This window comes from Sylvia atricapilla, chromosome 3 (genome assembly GCF_009819655.1).
Source record: "Sylvia atricapilla isolate bSylAtr1 chromosome 3, bSylAtr1.pri, whole genome shotgun sequence".
Lineage (NCBI taxonomy): Eukaryota > Metazoa > Chordata > Aves > Passeriformes > Sylviidae > Sylvia > Sylvia atricapilla.
Genome location: NC_089142.1, coordinates 104,800,933 through 104,814,222, shown reverse-complemented (window position 1 = coordinate 104,814,222; position 13,290 = coordinate 104,800,933). Strand labels below are relative to the sequence as shown.

The 13,290-nt window shown below is 38.9% G+C and overlaps 1 protein-coding gene across 2 annotated transcripts in view; it reads left to right on the top strand.

Moving 5' to 3' along the window:
* PCSK2 (proprotein convertase subtilisin/kexin type 2) overlaps nucleotides 1–13,290 on the top strand; it is a 97,736-nt gene that overhangs the window by 49,044 nt on the left and 35,402 nt on the right. For both annotated transcript variants that reach the window (XM_066316501.1, XM_066316502.1), the window contains 2 exons: nucleotides 590–698; nucleotides 2,657–2,694. In XM_066316501.1, coding sequence (XP_066172598.1) covers nucleotides 590–698; nucleotides 2,657–2,694 — 147 coding nt within the window. The remainder of the gene's footprint in view (nucleotides 1–589; nucleotides 699–2,656; nucleotides 2,695–13,290) is intronic.

Sequence of the window (13,290 nt, the reverse complement as noted above, 5' to 3'; positions counted from 1 at the left end):
AATGGTTGGTTTTTTTTTCCTAAAACAAGGGTTTTCAAATGAATTGTGGGCACATTAGCATGATGGGATTTTTATCCTTGATGAGGATAAACTAAAGGGAGGATTAATTCACTTATTTTTTGTTGTTAATCAAAATGTTGCAGTGATAAAAATAACAAAAATTCAGGAAGCTATGCAGTAGATCCCTGCTTTCAAAAAGAAGGTATTTCCTGCTCATGAAAAAGTCCTCTGTAAAATCAGTTGTTCTAACTTTTTTCCTGGATTGACCCACTGGCTGACATGTTAAGTAGTGACCACCCCTTTTTTTGGGGTCCAGAAGGTTCAGTGTTTGACCAAATCTTATAAAGCACAAAAAAATTGAATTTTGCCAGTGTTGGGTTTTTCCAGGTTTTTTTTTTTTTTTTCTTTTTATTTTACAGCTGCATTATTGCAGTAGAAACGATTATGGACAGATGTGTACTCCAAAAAACATATGGAATATATTTTCTGTACCAAAGGTGCATGCAGAGACATTAAAGGAAAAACCAGTAGCTGTGGAAATATGCCAGTCAAGTAAAAAAAGCTATTTTTTTTTTCACTGATGTATTAGATTAACACTGGTCAAGCAGATGGGACTCCTGGACTTGACCTTAATGTAGCTGAAGCATGGGAGCTGGGATACACAGGGAAGGGAGTAACCATAGGAATTATGGATGATGGTAAGTGAAGACTCAGTGCTAATTTAATACTTTCAAGTAGACTTTTTTCATGTAATTGAAGTTAAAAAAAAAAAAGATTTAAAAATAATAATCAATTGCTTAGTGGTGAGACTACAAGCCTCCATAAATACTTTGAGATCTTCAGGGAAAATATGATACAAAGATAAGGGTACTGAAGCATATCCAAGCATTAGAAGTAGTTTGCAATTATCACTCAGATATCTTCCAGGGCACACTCTAATGGCCATTAAACCCGAGGAAAAACTCTCCTTGACTTCTTTAGGCACTGATTGGAGGATGTAATTGCTGTGCAAAAAAATACTTGAGAAAATGTTTTTTGGGTTACGTTATTTTCAAAGTCATCCTTTATAGCTGAAATAATTAAACACTTTCATGCTGAATGTCACTGAAGGTCTGCATGTTATATGTATTGCTAGTTTCAGACTAAGTTCAGGAAAGATGAAAATAAAAGATGCAATTGAAGTTACAGCTCTTCTATTTATGGGTGCTTGCTGAAATACAGGAATTCCATGCAGTCTCTCAACACTCTTCTTTGGAATACATTTTGAGTATTTTCCTTTAATGGGGCTGAATAATATTACAAATAAACAAAACTTTTGTATCCACATCTGTTTTCTAGGGATCTGTCCTCACTTATTTCTGTTCCTCACCTGCTTACTCCTATGGCACAGGTTTTAGTGGAAGTAAGAAAGTAAACTCAGACATCTGGACCTTAGGAAGAATTCCTTTGCTATGAGGGTGCTGAGATACTGTTAAGAGGTTGCCAAGGGAGGTTATGGCAGTGTTCAGGGTTGGAGAAGGCCTTGAAGTGTCATCTGAGAGATGATCTCTTGTGTCACAATTTCACTGGTCTCCCAGAGGCAGGACTTGGCTTTCAGATTAGCAAGGCACGACTGTGATGGGAACAATGGCAATATTGGAGCTTTGCGTCAATAAAACTGATGGTCCATCGGATTCAGCTTTTAGAGAGGGGAGTAATCTGCTTTATAATTTGTTTCTTATAACTCTAAAAAAGACAGCTTGAATAATAGGATTCTTCATAGAGATTTTTTATTGTCCATCTACCATTTGGATCAGTAACAAGGGTCTCCTAATGCAAGGCAAGTGCTGAGGACCCTACGAAATGAGAATTAATCTTTCCATCACAATTACTATGATAACATGGCATTCTTCTTGCAAATAAAGTATAGCATGTAATAGTGAGGTGGCTGGAAAAACAGGATAGAGAAGTGATGGTGAAAATGTAGCATGAGATTGGTGGCCATTTCTTTGTACGCAATAGGTCATGTTATCCCAGCTGAGCGTAGATCTGCTGCCTCTGTTACACCATCTGCTGGGATTTGTACATTGGCCATGTGTAGAAAGATGCCATGTGATAGTATATTACACACCAGTGCTCTGTTAGAATCTTTAGCACGCTACCAAAATGTGGATCCTATACACAGATATTTGCTAAAATGGTTTAGTCCGATATTAAAAGTTCTCTTTCATGCATATAATCTGAAATGTTTGCCTTAGTGATCACCTCAAGTCTACTCTAGGTAATTTTTTACTTAGTTTAAGGGGCTAAAAATGCTTGCTTCTCTATCCTGTACTGATCCAGTGCTTACCAATCTTGTTAGTTTTGGTATGCTTTGAGGTGACAAAGCACATACAAAGATGAATTGTGATTTAAACTAGTCCTTATAAGTAAATGTGATCCAGTCTACAAAACAGTAAACTTTGTCATTCAGCTCACTTTTTTAAATGGTATCTGGATTTTGACATAAATGGTTGAAAAGTCCACTTTTAAAAACTGGAATCTCACTTCAATCAGTTGCATTATTCACCATGGTTATTTTTCTCTGGTTGTAAAGGTATTTTGTTCTGTGATCATTAGAAAATCTTTTTTGAAACTCTTAACCTTTGCTTTCTGTTCTGTCATTGTCTTATTGCAGGAATTGATTATCTACATCCAGATCTTGCATCAAACTACGTAAGTTCATGCTGACCTTTTCTGTAAGATGTGGATTTTCTTGTTATTATAGTCCCTCTGCTATGAAATTTTAAATAGAGAGTAGAACAGCAGTTCTACAGCTGGACTTCCTGATCTTAGTGATGATACATTTCCCGTTGGAAGAAGCAGACTGAAAATGGGACTGCCTGTGCAAGGAATGGAAAGGTGACAAGGCTCTTTGTGGAGGAATGACAGTCCTGTGTCACAGTAAACAAGCTGCAGCTTGCAATATTGGATTTAGGAAATGAGCCGCCTGTGAATTGTCTGTAAGTCCTGCTGTTGAGATGCAGAATGCCCCTGTCACTTGGAGGGCCGTGGAGCTGTGGGCTGTGGCAGGGCATGTCTTAGCCTTTGGAACCTCCAGGAGCACTTTCATTCTTTTGTAACAGATTTTTGGATCCAGTGCTTCAAAGCATATGCAGGGTAGATTGTGTATTCTCAGCACATGATATGCAAATTGACTGTTCCTCAAATCTACCTCAGGATTCAGACCTTTGGACTAGAGTGGTTTTGCATGTCTTAACTCTTTGTCTCCCTCCAACCCTCCACTGGCACTAGCACTCCTATCTCCAGGTGCCTTCAGGTCCCTTCCTGAGGGAAAGCCAGGCTGCTTCAGCTGAGCAATGTGGTTTAGTTTGCAATTGCAGTCCAGTGAAAAGAGGAACAAGGTGAGCTGGAGATTTTGCTAAAAAAATTGTCAGCCACTTGGATAGAAGAGCTCCAAAATGAGGAAGGCATTTTTACATATGTGCAGTTTGGAACATAATAACACACAAAATGAAAATCTGTTTGAAAGCAGCAAAGCACATTTGGTAGATTGTAAGTGAAAATAGAAGCCTTTGGAGAAGGAATTTGGGAAAGAGCTGACCACAGAATGCAGATTAACCAGTTTCACTCCTTGTGAACTGGCTTAATAGCAGCTAATTAAACCCTGTGCCCTGACTGCAGCAGAATTCTCTCCCCAGTGAAATAACTCACTAGGATGTTCCCATAAATTGATAGAAATAAAGAAATTTGTAAAAGGCAGCCTTTTTCTTTGCAGGAATTGTGCTCTGTGTGTGTTTCTAGCATGTGATGTGGGCAAAGCACATGCTCTACATTCACTTTTCAGCAGCAAGTGTGTATACATATTCTGTTTTCATGTGTGGGAATATTCTGTTTGTAAAAACTATGTTTCAAACAGGCAAGCAAAAAGTCTGCACAATATACCTGATATAACAGTTCTGTTAACAGTGAATCTACGATCATGCCGAGAAATCAAAAGCAGCTTCTGCTGTAATACAGTTTTCTCATGTAATTCCAAAATATATTCCGTTTGATGGATAAATATTTGTCAGGTTTTGCAGAAGTATATTGGTTTTAGAGTGGCAGTAGTGAGTAATGTGGAAATTAATGGAAAATGACACAGAGAAGGACATTGCATAGACAGGATGGTAGAAATCCTGAAATATTGGAGCTGGAGAGAAATCTGAGAGTTAAGAGATACTGGGATGAAAATTGGAAAGTAAAGCTATCTGGACATGGAGTCATGAAACCTTGAATAACAGTCATGGACGACTTGTGAGAAGACTGACTTTGAAACGAAGACCTGAAAAGATTTCTGCAGAACTGACTTTATCTAAGTGAGGAGAGGTTCTGGAGTGTAGCAGTGATCAGGCTGTGGAGGGGAAAGGGAAGATTGGCTAGCTAATAAAAAATGCAGGAGCAAATGGCTGGTTGGTAAGACAGTCATTAAAGGAGCAGCAGAAATCCCATCCAAAAGATCTGAAAGGAGGTAAGACCTCCAGGCTTTAATACTGACATTCAAATTCCATATATCTTGCTTGGAAAATTGGGAGCAATTAAAAAGTCTCTCAAAGTTGGTAGGTTTGGCAGTTGAGTGTTTTCAAATTGTAAAACCTTGGCCTTGGTTCCTCAGTTTAATTTGGCTTTTATGATTTTGACTTTGGTTTTCTTGCTTGAATTGTTTAATGGAGGTTAGCACTTGGATGAAATGCAGGGTGAAGGAAGAGAAAGATCTTTCTAAAGGAGAAAACTTTGCATGTTCTCTTAAGACTGCTGAACTTTGACCTGTCATATGGAGTGCACTTCCATCCATGTTTTCCTTTGTAGTTTTTTAAGGCTTGAATAATCCATTGCTGGTTTTAATGCTCTTTAAGTACATGAAAAGACATGTGCCTGCTCATGGTGTGGGTGGACTGCTCTCCCAGCATTGCCTCCCAGCCTGCTGCAGTGTAGCTACTTGCTTTTCTGGGATCAGGGGGTTATGGCAGAGCTGGAATTTTCCATTCTACACTGTGAATGCGGAGAGACTCATTGTCAAATGATCTATATTTTCTTCTTCCAAGCCTTGGAAACCCTGCAGGGAACCTTGGAAACCTTCAGGAAATTATTTTTTTCACCACAAAGAGAGCCCTTCATTATGAACTGATAATTAAAAAGCTGGGGCCTAATGTACAGCATGGTTTGCTTTCAGATCATAATGTACATAAAAACCCAGCAGTTTTCAAGACTGACTTCTCCAAGATACAGCATCTGAATGAGAAAGAAAAGTCAAGTTACAGGAGCTGCATCTGAGATGTGGCTAATAAAAAGGGGAAAAAAGCAGCTGTTGGGGATGGACATAGCAAACTATTTTAAACAAAAAACTAAGACAATGGTGATTTGTTCTGCCACAAACAGAAACATAAGCTGAACTCTCTCTGTTATCCATTTTTTATTGTGGTGTTTTATCCTTGGCCACTGTCTGCTGGTGAAGGGCAGTGTAGCAGCATTATCCCACTCAGAGCAGCAGGGAGCTGATCATCTCCTGTAAGTGGGTTTGTCCCTGATTAGCAGTAGTTAGAAAAATCGGGATCTCTCCAAGAGACTCAGATCAGGAGTAAAAAATTGCTGTTTTCAATGTCTGAACTCTTCCTGAAGCTGAAAGCTTGTTTCAAAAAACCTTGCGGGAGAGAGAGAGCAAGACAAACACTGTAGGAAAGAGAGCTGGAGAGCTTTGTGGGCAGGTGACATTTTCACAGAGTATTGACACATGTAGAATGAGAATCAATCAGCAATTCTTGATAATAGATAGCCATTTAAAAGATTTTGAGCTCTGTAGATTTGTAACATGTGCAAACAAGCATCAGCCTGAGCAGTGCTTCATTGCTGGCCTTCCCCAAACCCCCTCTCTTTTCTTCTCTGTCCTGTGTCCTTATGGTGCAGCCTTATGTTCCAAGATCCTTGTCAGCTGTCACTCAAACTGGAGTGACAAACTCAAACTCCTTTTTACATAGAAAAGGCCCTATGTAAGGAATGAGGGAGGGAAGGCTTTTTGGATTTACCTCAGGGTTAGTCAAAGTTTTCTGCCCTCTACCTTTTCTCATTCAGATGTGGACAGCAGATGGTCTTAACCTGTCTGCTCTTTCCACTTTGTCAGCATCTCCAAACACAAAGCAGTCTGTCTCTCTCTCATAACTTTTGATAACTTGTCTCCTGCCAGTACCATAACAGCTCCCCCTGCCTTGCTGAGAAGTGGGAGCATATTTTTGGAATAATTATCTTATCACATCAGCAGTGAAGCAGGGAAATGTTCCACTTCTGTTCTGAGCTGCATTTGCCATTGTTTGCTAGGGGAACAAAAACATCATTGAATAATCTTAACAGCCACAAAAGGAATGAAAAATAGTACAGGCAATAAATTTTGCACTGCAATATGTGCAGCAAAGCATAGCAACAGCAGGAAGGATCTTCTTACTTTTAGAAAGTCTATTTTTCCTTTCATCACCATGAATTTCTGGGTGTGCTTTGGCCTGCACAAAAAGGACCAGCAAAGTGTTCTGGCAGCCATGAGCCTGATCACAATGATTTGCCAGTACAGACCATCCGTATCTCCACTAAAAATCTCTGGTTGTGGGATTTTGTAGAGATGACAAAGCTCCACTGACATTTATTGATCCACACTGCTTTGGCCTTGGTGACCCCCTCCATTCCCCCACCCTGAAATCCCAGCTGATTTTTTCCTGAGTCAGTAGACTCCACATTTAACTGGTGGGGAGAAAAACGTTACCCTTCCAAAAGCAAAATTTGCTGGAAATGCTCTGAAGATATTGCAAAGCTCACAGTGTCTCTGGACTTAATATGAAGCCAGGGAATCCTCAGGGGTTGTAAGCACAAACCACAGGAGAGCCAGGTTCACACTGGCCTAGTGTCAGGGAATGATTTCAGGCAGCTTTATGAGATCTGATTCCCATGGCATGATTTTCAGAAGACCTTGAGATTGTTAAACTGCATTCAATTAATTAATTTTAAGCTGAGATTTCCTACTGCTTTTCAAATGGTTATGGAGCACATGCACTGGACACTTCATTTCAATAAACCTTTGCCTCTGATACATTAAAGGTATTTTATGGGCAAACTCCATGTGCTGACCATCATCTATTTTTAATTGTAATGTTTAAAAAGCATTTATTATCAAAAACTAAAGAACAGAATAAACCTGTTTCAGCACATCACAATTAGATTTGGGCTTGCTTGGTTTCTTTTGGGTTTTTTGGTGTTGCTTTGGAGTTGGGTTCTTGCTAATAGGTTTTCTAAAATAAACACTAGCATAAAGCCTAAAAATTATCAACCAAACCCTGGGATAAATTCACAATACATCCTTCTGTTGGCACTGAAAATTCAGTTACTACATGATGGATGAAGGCTGTTGATGAAATTTCTGCCACAATCTGCTCTAAGAAATTGCTGAGAGAGGATGAAGCCTCTCTTTCGCCAGGATGGAAGGATGGATCAACTGTTTAAATGCAAGGCTGAGTGATGCCTTAGCAGTCAAAACTGATGGCCTGTTGGGCTCTTGGGTTCAGGTGGCTTCTGGCAGCTCAGGGGCTGATTTTAGCATTTAGAATATTACTCAAGACATGCATGACAATAAAGTTTCACTGGCAAAAATTAGAAGTTACTGGAGAAAGAATTAAATTCTCTCTTTTAGATGTGGTTGTTTTTTGTTATTCTTTGGAAGGATCAGCTTCTGGGCTCATTTCTATGTTCTGTGCAAACTGTTTTTCTGTTGTTTTTTGGTTGTGGGTTTTTTTTTTTTTTTTTCTTCTCAGAACGTAATTAAAGGCTAAAAAAAGAGATGATGCCTTCTCTGATCATATCAGCCAGGCATATAAGGTTCTCAATGTACCTGGAGGGGAGTCCTGGATTAGTCATATAGAGAAAATGCTTCAAATCTTGGAAAACATAATGGGCTCCTACAAACTGTCCTTCCCTGCTCCCAAGAGTAAATGTTATTAAAGGTACATGTTATTGGTGCTGGTGTATTGAAGTCTAAATAAGATGACTGTACAGTTCCTCTGCTCTGTACCTTATTGCTGCTTAACAAGGGCACTGCCAATGGGGGAGAGAAGCCTGTGAAAAGGAGAGGTCAGGGCCTTCCTATTTAGTGAAAGGTAAAAAAAAAAAATCTGTAATCACAATCTCTAGCTTTCAACTGCATCAAAAAGATGGAGTAGCAAAAAAGAATTAAAAGGCTGTTTTTCCACTGGGTTATTTCATGTGGCCAGAGGGTACAGGGAAGAAGCTTTTTCTGCAGAGGAGGCTGTGACTTGTGAGGGAGGTGTGGTTGCCTTTAGGACAGACGGTTTGTGTCACAGGGCTGTGTTTACAGCTGCAAACTGGATTTCTTCCACTGAAAGTTGTTATGTGAATGTCGTTGCTAAAGGCTGTTTTAAGAGATCTGTGCCCTGAATGCTTGGCAGGACCTGGGGCTTGGTGCTTAGTACCATCCATGCAGCTGGAGTTGGCACCACTCTGCTGATGTTGGCCTTTCCAGGGGGAGGCACTGATCTATCCTGGCCGTAAAATAGCCTCAAAACACCGTTCCTTTGGAATCAAAACATACTCACATATTGTAGTTGCATTTGGTTGAGATTATTTTCAGATCAATGTATGCTGCAAAGAGTTTCCAGCTTCGTTCTATATTAGAACCACCTGAAAGGGATGATTTTCAAGTTAAATGCATGCCTGGTGTGCAAGCAATGTGAGATGGTGCCGAGGATACTTACTTTTCAAGCTGACAACCACTCATTGTCTGCAGCATTTATTTTTCTCTATAATCAATGCACTTAATCAGTTGCACACTGAGAAAGTGCAAGGTGGCTAATTGCTTTAATCATAAAGCACTAGTATTAATTTTCACTTGAGGCATCATCTGTGGAAAGTAAATTAAGATTGTTGAAATGAAAAATGCACAAGGATGAAAGAGCAGCTGACATTTCTGCATCAGTTCTGGCTGGTGCTTTTGGAGTTGGCTTGTGCCTCTCCCTAGGGTTTCTGCAAGTAAGCCTTTTTATAAAATTAAAGTGTCCATGGGAAAGTGAAAGTAAAATATTTTTATTTTGGATCAGTTCAACCTAAATTTAAATATTTGGCATCCAGAATGTGCTGAATTAAAACAGCCAGCAACAAAATCCCACTCTGGTGCATTATGCAGTTGGGAGAAGAGGGTCAGACATGTGGTCCCCTGGAAGAAGTGAGTACCATGTAATTTTAAAACCAAATTCAACAAGTTGAAGGAAAGAGCTTTCCTTTTCCCAAAATGAAAGTAATACATTTTGTGTTGAAAATGGCCGAAATAATTATTTAAGATTTTTCCATTTGAAACCTTAGTTTTCTGTTTCTCAAAGATCATTATTTTAGCTGCTGATATCGTTCAAGGCACTAACCAGTGTGGAAATCCCTGAATAACCACCAACATTCAGATGCAACTTAATTAAAATTCATGCTGTAGTTATTTTTGGTTGTCAAGGTATCGCCAGGGGAGTCTGAGTTAGATGGTGCATGTGGAGAACACTGTTCCCTCACAAAGCTTCATCTACATTTAATGGGGTTTAGGGAGAGTTTTTTGGGCCCAGTGGTGATTTTGGCAAGGAAAGTCACAAACCCACTCTTAAGTACTGGACTTTTAACTGGTTTTAAAAGGAGAGTTTTGGCCAAGCCCTGTGGATAAGCCAGCCTTGCCAAGAGGAGAGTAGGAGACCTGTAATTCACAAGTAGTGCCCTTTCTTTTGTGAAATCAAAATGGCCTAAATACAGTAAATAAACCTACAGATGATCTCCAATACTTTAAACACCTCCCCTTCACTGTACCTGTAAATTAATTTGGTTAATTTGAAATTAAATCAATCCTTTCCATCCTGGGACTTCCTCTTGGCATGGTTGTTTGCTTTGCTTTGTTTGATTTTATTTGTATGCATTTATGTTCTCCACATTAATATTTTACTTCTTGGCAGCTGTGTAGGTAGTTAAGATATTTTTAGACACCTGCCTATTTCAGATTGCTTTGATTTAAATATAATGTTCATAATTTCTGTTTCATTCCTAATAGAAGCAATATGCATAATGAACATCTCTTACTGGGGTACAGAATAGCAGTGCACAATGTCTAATAAAAAGCTGGCCACACTGAAGTCAATGGTAGTTTTTGTGTTAAAATCAGCAATTTGACAGATCATATAAATAGCAGGCTTCTCTTGTTTGTTCTACTTTGCATTGTTTGTTTTTTTTAAGCATTACAGTAAGAGGCAGAGACTTCAGCGGAGCCAATAATGATACTAAGGGCTGTGCAAACATCACTGCCTGGGATAACAGATTTTCCTGTGGAACAGGAGCTTGTATTTGATGAAACTTGGGCTACTTCCAGTATTGTATAGATGTTGTTTTATGAGACTTAAATGTTTATGGTAGTGGATACCCCAGTCACACATTCCCTGTCCTCACTTGTAAGCATTGATGGAGATTGGGAACTGTTGGAAATGTTTTTCAGGCAAATTGTGTTTTGACTTTTGTTAAATTAGATGCATCTCTGTTTCAAATATGTACAAAGGTGACGATGAAGACTGTGCTGTGTTCAAGGACTTCGTAATTTCAATGCTAGCACAAGTTTTTTAGAATTCCTTCTTGTGAGAAATTAAATCACTTTAATTCAGTGGCACTTAACTCATTTGCAGGATTAGTCAACCGTGATACCATGTCTGACAGATGTAGCTGTGAATCTTTCTGTCAGTCATCTGATGATGTCTAGGACACTTCTTGAATTTAAACATCCAGTAAATTACTGTGAAAACATTAGCTATGATCAAATATACTAATCTTTAACAGAAGAACCTGGAATGATCATGTACTATTTAAAATCTTAAATACTTGAAAAATTTAGTAGGTGTGGATTTACATGAGCAAAGTCTGAAGATTCCACCTTTTCTCTCTGTAATTTTGGATTTAGCTGATTCCACGTGGAATAAGAAATGCAAACTTTTTAATTAATGCCAAAGCATCTAAACTGGTGTATTAAAATCCCTGAAAGCCCAGCATGTCTTGACAGGTATTAGTCACATTATTAATTCTCCCCTGAGATGCTAATGAGGTCAGCATACAACTGGAATAATACACAATAGGCCTTCAAGACCTTTTAACTCTAACGATTATAAATCAAGCTCTGTTTGCCATTTGTGACAGAAGAAACGTAGATAATAAGTCAGCATTATGTTTTTTCAGTTTCTTCTCTGAAATTTTCCCCTCCTTTTGCTTCATCTACAGTGTCACTTTTATGTGTTCATTCGTCTTCCATATTCATGCAATTTCAGTGAAAGACCAGCTGTGTGGTTGTTAATAGTTCTCTTTCCTTGTCAGCTGAGAAGCCTCTCATGAGAAGGAAAATAACCAACCAGTTTTTTGTTTTGTCTGCTTTCACCCTCTCTGCCTCCCCAGACTAGCTTTCCCTGTCCTAACCTCTCCGTAACCCACATGGACCAGGACCAGGTCTCTCCCAAACCACCTAGGCCACTTCGGTTTTTTTTACCTCTTTGCAAAGCCACAGTTTGGCTGTTCTGTAAGAATAGGTTGGTGTAGCCTCTAGAAGTGGTCATCTTCAATATCTTTGTTTTCTGAGTGTCATTGCAACCACAAGCCCAGTATTCCTGCCCTTTGCTGTGAGCACTGCTGATAATTTTCGGCTTTTATTTTTTTAATTTTTCATTTAGTTTTTTTAATTTTCTGCGATGTGGGTGCCAGTGCCTGCAGGGAAGGGTTGGCTCTCCCAGCACGAGTGACATCTCCTTGCCAGACCATGCCATGCTGAATGGCTGGGCTTGAAGGACTGCTGAGTTTGTCTTGCAGCCTCTGAGCTGTATAGATTTTCTTATAATGATGGAAAAATATTTCTCCCTTATGCCCCACGTGCTGTTTAAGAGACCTTGGTGCTGGCTGTGATCTGGATCTTGCCATGTTTGATGAGAAGAGCCCATGGCTGATTTTGCTGGACATTGGGCTCACTGGCAGGAGCAAGATGCTTTAGTGTTACAGTTCTGGTTTCTTTATCTCTGCTGAGGTCAGGATGAAGGACATGGGAAATGTAGAGTCAAGTTCAGGCTTGGAATGTTTATTATATCTTATCTATTTACAGTATTTACAGGCTCACGAGCCATGAGCTCAATCTAGCAAGCTAGAAAAATGAGGTTAAATGGAGAGCTTCTCTATCTTTGCCAGGTCTTTTCAAGGACATCCTGTCCAATTATGAAATGCTACCTAAATTATTTTTTATTTTAAACCAAATAACTAACCAATTGAAGCCTGCAATGCAGGCTCCATCAATCAATTACAGAAAACCACCTGTACCCATGAAAAAGAAGGAAGCAGAAGGACTTTGGCGACATCCAAAATCCTCCATCTTGACTCATTATTTTATAGTATTATATATTATTATTATATATTATATATATATATATAGTATACTATATATAATATTATATATTATATATAGTATTATATATTATATATTATATATATTATATTATATATATTATTTCATAGTATTACTAGACACCAAAACCCCAAATTCTAAGTTTCTAGAACTCCAGCAGTTTAGTTCCTTTTCCCTTCCTGCCTATCCCTCCAAGAGGCTCTAAGTGCTGGCTGCCATCAAAACATTGCAAACACAACCTTTACTGCCCAGCAAGCACATATTTGATGTATTGATGGACTTGTCAGCTCTTTCTTACAGGGACATAACTAAGAATAATGGACTTGGAGCTCATTTCTCTGCTGCCAGCTTTATACCTCTGTTAGTCTCTCAACTTCAGTAGGTCAAACTAATGCACAATCGAAGTATCTGAAGGGGAAAACTATCCACTGGATGGCCCAGATTTTTAATAAAACGGAAAAACTAGAAATAAATGCTAAAACTAGACGAAAAGTGTGTTCAGAGGTGGTTTTTTGGTTTTTTTTGGGTTTTTTTTTTTGTCGAAGTCATTGCACAATTTCCTATTATTCATAAAATAATCCAAGGACTCATATCTCTCTAACAACTTATATGCCTTTTTCCCCCCTTTTCATTACTCCCTGAATTTAAGAAAGCAAGGAGTTCACTTCATGATCCAAGGCTTTAAGTTTGCCACTTGCCCTGGAAATCTTTAACAGCAACTAGTTGCTTAATTTATTTTTTACTGATTTTATTGCCTTAGCCTTATGACTCCCTATGAACATACCTCCTTGGTGTGTTGTAGGCACAGTTTAAAGGTTTTCATGCACCCCCTC